At 35.6% G+C, this 4,572-nt stretch overlaps 1 protein-coding gene across 1 annotated transcript; it reads left to right on the forward strand.

The window, feature by feature from the left end:
• The first annotated feature begins 296 nt into the window (after nucleotides 1-296).
• On the forward strand, nucleotides 297-3,314 carry LOC131075802 (arabinosyltransferase RRA3). The gene is made up of 2 exons (XM_058012700.2): nucleotides 297-975; nucleotides 1,906-3,314. The coding sequence occupies exons 1-2, from the start codon at nucleotides 787-789 to the stop codon at nucleotides 3,019-3,021; spliced, it is 1,305 nt and encodes a 434-aa protein (XP_057868683.1). The 5' UTR covers nucleotides 297-786; the 3' UTR covers nucleotides 3,022-3,314.
• The last annotated feature ends 1,258 nt before the right edge of the window (nucleotides 3,315-4,572 follow it).

Raw genomic sequence — 4,572 nt, forward strand, 5'->3', positions numbered from 1 at the left:
AAAATATTCATCTCTTCCTTAAAATAATGTATATACAATCTCCTTTCACTTCCTCAACCAATCTTTCCCGTCGTCAACACGCCACTAAATTGTATCCCGCACTAATCAGAGCTTGTTAGTAATCATCATTTAATGTTTTTTCCACGGTTGACTTCGTTTGGGACATTTTTCTGTATTCTTTATTCATCAATTTATTGTATTTCATTTTATTTTATTGATTTCTATCACGTTCTGAACATGCCTAAGCGGAACGCTAGCTGAATGGCTTATCTTATTAAACATAAAAATAAAAATAAAATTAACCTACTGCTCTTGAATTCCTTGAAAGCCAACATCATGTTGTTCGCTTTTGGACAAGTCCATACAAAACATCTCCGCTGCCCAAACCGGTCGCTTATGAGTAGATGCTGAGGTGCCTTATGCTTTGTTTCTGCTTCCAAACAAAGCATCAGATTTTCCCCCTTTTCAGCATTTCACACGATCCAAATGTAGATTTGGTCTCCCTTCTTCTTAAATAATGGCACCCATCTATTCACGGACCTATTTTCAATTCAAAACCCTGCTGAATGTCCGGCTTATATCTGAGTTTGCACCTTATCACGCAAGTTCTGTAACTAAACATCTTACCCATCATCTGCAGATCTGAGGATTGCAATGACTTTTATCCTCCCAGAAGCTCAGTGCCCTGTAACGTCTCTGTCCTCGAAGCCTTCATTTTAACGACACCCATTTGAGGACTAATAGTTGTTTGATTCGAGGTTTTTTGGATACCCCAAATCCAAAAAAATGAGTAGTAGAAGAGATGGGCCCCTGTTGAGAGGGACTGGATCAGCTTTTCGGGGATCGAGATTAGCAGTCGCAGTTGGAGCAGGAATTTTATTTGGGCTTATCTGGGCTTATCTTTACCCCCATGGCTTTCTGCGGTCTTCAGCGCCAAATTATGTTTCAAATGCCATATCCCAAGTGTCATCGCAGGTATCCCTCACTGACCAGGAAGGCCCTGTTTTTCTTTTTCTGTTTTGGAAAACAAAATTTTACAGAATATCAATGTTATTCGACCCCTAGGTGCTTATATTGTATGTATTCTTAGTTCAAAATTAGTCTGATTGAATTGCCCGAGTACCTCTTTTATTTATGAAAAAGGCATTGTTTTGTGCAGAGATGTAACGTTCCCTATATAAATAGTTTCTGCAGGATTTTAGTTCAAAAGAAAGCTATAAAATTCCCAGAATTACCTTTTTGTAGAAAAAATATACAGAGAACCAAGATTCTGCAATTCTCTAATGCATATTTTTTTTTCCAATTCAAAAGAAATCTGATCGAATTTTTAAAAGCCCCTTTTTATTGAAAATACTATCTGGGAAAAATGCAAAGAAATGCAAATATCTACAATTTCCAAATACGTAGTTTTTACAGAGTTTTGCTTAAATCACGTCCAGCTCTTTTCTTTGAAAAAGCATGATTTAGTCATTTATGGAAAATAGGTCAAGAAAACCATGTTTCTAACTTTCTGCAATCCCCAAATTCATAGCTTTAAAGTTCTAGAAACAATCCCGAAATGCACAGCTTTAAGTCCTAGAAATAATTTGGTTGAAAACAAATCTGAAAGGCTATCTGTTTTGAGTTGACAAAATCTGTTGTCTTGACGTTGTTGTAATAAAAACAAAGAAGATAAAGTGTGAAAGCCCAATTTTGACCACTCAATAAATTTTGTTTTGTAAGATCGTTAGATTAGAAAACCATTTTTTAAACTTTTTATTTTTATTTTTTAATAACCTTTTGGCATATTAACTTGTGTGAATGATGCAAAATCATTTCTTTAGATTTATGTGGTGGTTATGACAAAAACAATCAAAATTTTGTGTTCATTATGTAAAAATTTATTAAGTTTTTGTTGTTTTTTAGGTGCATTTATCACGTGAATCTGCAGAACAAGTGAAGCATTTAAATACAGAGTTGCATACACTTGGGGAAATGAATGCCAAGCTAAGAAAACAAGTAAGAGAGCTGAGCTTGAAGGTCCAGCAAGCAGAACAAATCAAAGACAATGCCCAAAAACAGTTTTTGACCTTGGGGCTCCAAGTGAAGGCAGGGCCCATGGGGACTGTAAAAAGCTTAAGAACAAATCCTACAGTCCTCCCGGATGAATCGGTGAATCCCAAACTTGCTAAACAACTTAAGAAAATTGCAGTAAATCAGGAGCTCATTGTTGCTCTTGCCAATTCAAATGTTAAGGATATGTTGCAAGTATGGTTTGAGGGCATTAAGCGAGCTGGCATTACAAATTATCTTGTAGTTGCATTGGATGACCCCATAGTAGACTTCTGCCAAGCAAATGATGTACCGGTGTATCGAAGAGATCCAAATGAAAGAATATTAAAGAACTTGCAGAAAACAGGAGACAACCATGCTGTTTCAGCATTGAAATTTGCAATGTTAAGGGAGTTTTTGCAGCTAGGATATAGTGTTTTGCTATCTGATGTAGATATTGTCTATCTGCAGAATCCATTTGATTTTCTTCACAGGGACTGTGATGTGGAATCCATGACTGATGGGCACACAAATATGACAGCTTATGGGTACAATGATGTCTTTGATGATCCTCCGATGGGCTGGGCTCGTTATGCTCACACAATGAGGATTTGGGTTTATAATTCTGGTTTTTTCTACATTAGGCCTACCATTCCTTCAATTGAGCTTCTGGATCGAGTTGCTAATCGACTTTCCAAGGAGCAAGCTTGGGATCAGGCAGTCTTCAATGAGGAGCTCTTTTTCCCATCTCATCCAGGTTATGAAGGGCTTCATGCATCAAGACGGACAATGGATTATTATCAATTTTTGAATAGCAAAGTTCTGTTTACAAGGTTCAGGAAGGATCCAAACATGGCTAGTTTTAAACCAGTTGTTGTCCACATCAATTATCATCCAGATAAGCTTCCTAGAATGAAGGCTGTTGTTGAGTATTATGTGCATGGAAAGAAAAATGCTCTTGATCCTTTTCCTGATGGTTCTGATTGGTGATCAGTGAGGGAGAGGCATAGTTGTAAGTTGTTGGAGAGACTGAGCAATTTACGATGCTTCTCATTGTCAGTTTCTTTCCATTTTGGCAATCTTCAGAGTCTACTGCAAAGTGGAAAGTCCTTTATATTTTAGGCTACAAGGGATCCAATAATTTTTTCATAAGCTTTCTGTCAACCTGATGCCTCACGGATGTTCATTTTCTGGCATTAGAGGATTGCTCATTTACACTTTGAATTTTCTCATAGTATAGTTGTTATGCCAAGAAATGAAAAGGATTTGTTCCTTTATTTCAATTTTTTTTCAACTGCAGATGATTGCTTGTTGTTGACTCTTCTTTAACAAGTTCGTAGTATGTATTTTAGATTTTTGAGAATCAAGAATCCATGCATAATTCTCCATTGCACTTCTTTTAAAAAAAATCTTGCTACATGCTACTCCCATTCTGAAGTGTTTATAATGATACCGTGCACTGCTTTTCTGTTTTGTCTTCTTTTGTTCATAAATAATCACTATCACAGTCAAGTGCATAGTTTTCTGTTTCATGATTTCCTTGGTAGACTCATGTTCCAGGTAGACTCATGTTCCAGGCTTCCTTCTGATTGCATTTTTATAGTGCAAAATTCAAGTCACTGCTATTTTAAAAAACAAGTTCATTATTGTTTTAAGAGGAGATACTTATTTTATACACAAAAATGATATAAAATATCCATTGTGTTCTAATGAAGGTGAGAGGGCTCTTGCTGGAAGGAAAAATAGTCATACTCAAAATATTTATCATGAACTCTGACATCAAACTCTTTTACTAATCAAAGAGTGATTCATACTCTGAGTGCTTGTATCAAAAAACTTATAGCTACCTCTTAACTGTTTTAGTTCTTTATCATCTTATGCAGCATGCATAACTTAAAAACATTGACCTTCTTTTCAATGCAGTTCATTTCTTCACATGTCGGAGCATGAGCAACATTTAGTTCCTTACGATTTTTATGTCATGCTTTGTGCTTTTCTTTTCAATTCTTAAAAATGTACAATTTGTGTCCATATCACACTACTATATATGTTGATTGTTTAGGATTGAGAAGCTCTTGCATTATGGATTTTTTATCATCTCTATCTGTAGGGAAGTGTCATGCATTTTTCTCTTGTGAAGAATTTACAAAAACTATGTTTAGTGGTTCTGTGCATGTATTATCCATGGATGGGAGCAATTAATTCCCATTTGATCATTTGGGGTTGTGTAAAGATGCTTTGGGTTTCTGATCCATGTCTTACATCTAAAACGATAATGAACCATTGATGTTTTAGACTGTAGATGCTTGTAGGCTTTTTTATTGGCCATTTTCATGATCTTTAACCAAAACAGATTATCTTCGTAGTTATTTTGAGAAGATTCTTTAAATTTTTCAATTTGGTCTTCGAACTTTTTTGTAGTTTGCAGATTGTAGCTTTGATGCAGTTAAATATTTACATGCTTAACATATCGATGCTAAGAATTAAAAGGGTCCAGTATGAACCACTGGATGGAAGCAAATCCTAATTTTAATCACATTA

The sequence above is a fragment of the Cryptomeria japonica genome, chromosome 3 (genome assembly GCF_030272615.1).
Source record: "Cryptomeria japonica chromosome 3, Sugi_1.0, whole genome shotgun sequence".
Taxonomy (NCBI): Eukaryota; Viridiplantae; Streptophyta; class Pinopsida; order Cupressales; family Cupressaceae; genus Cryptomeria; species Cryptomeria japonica.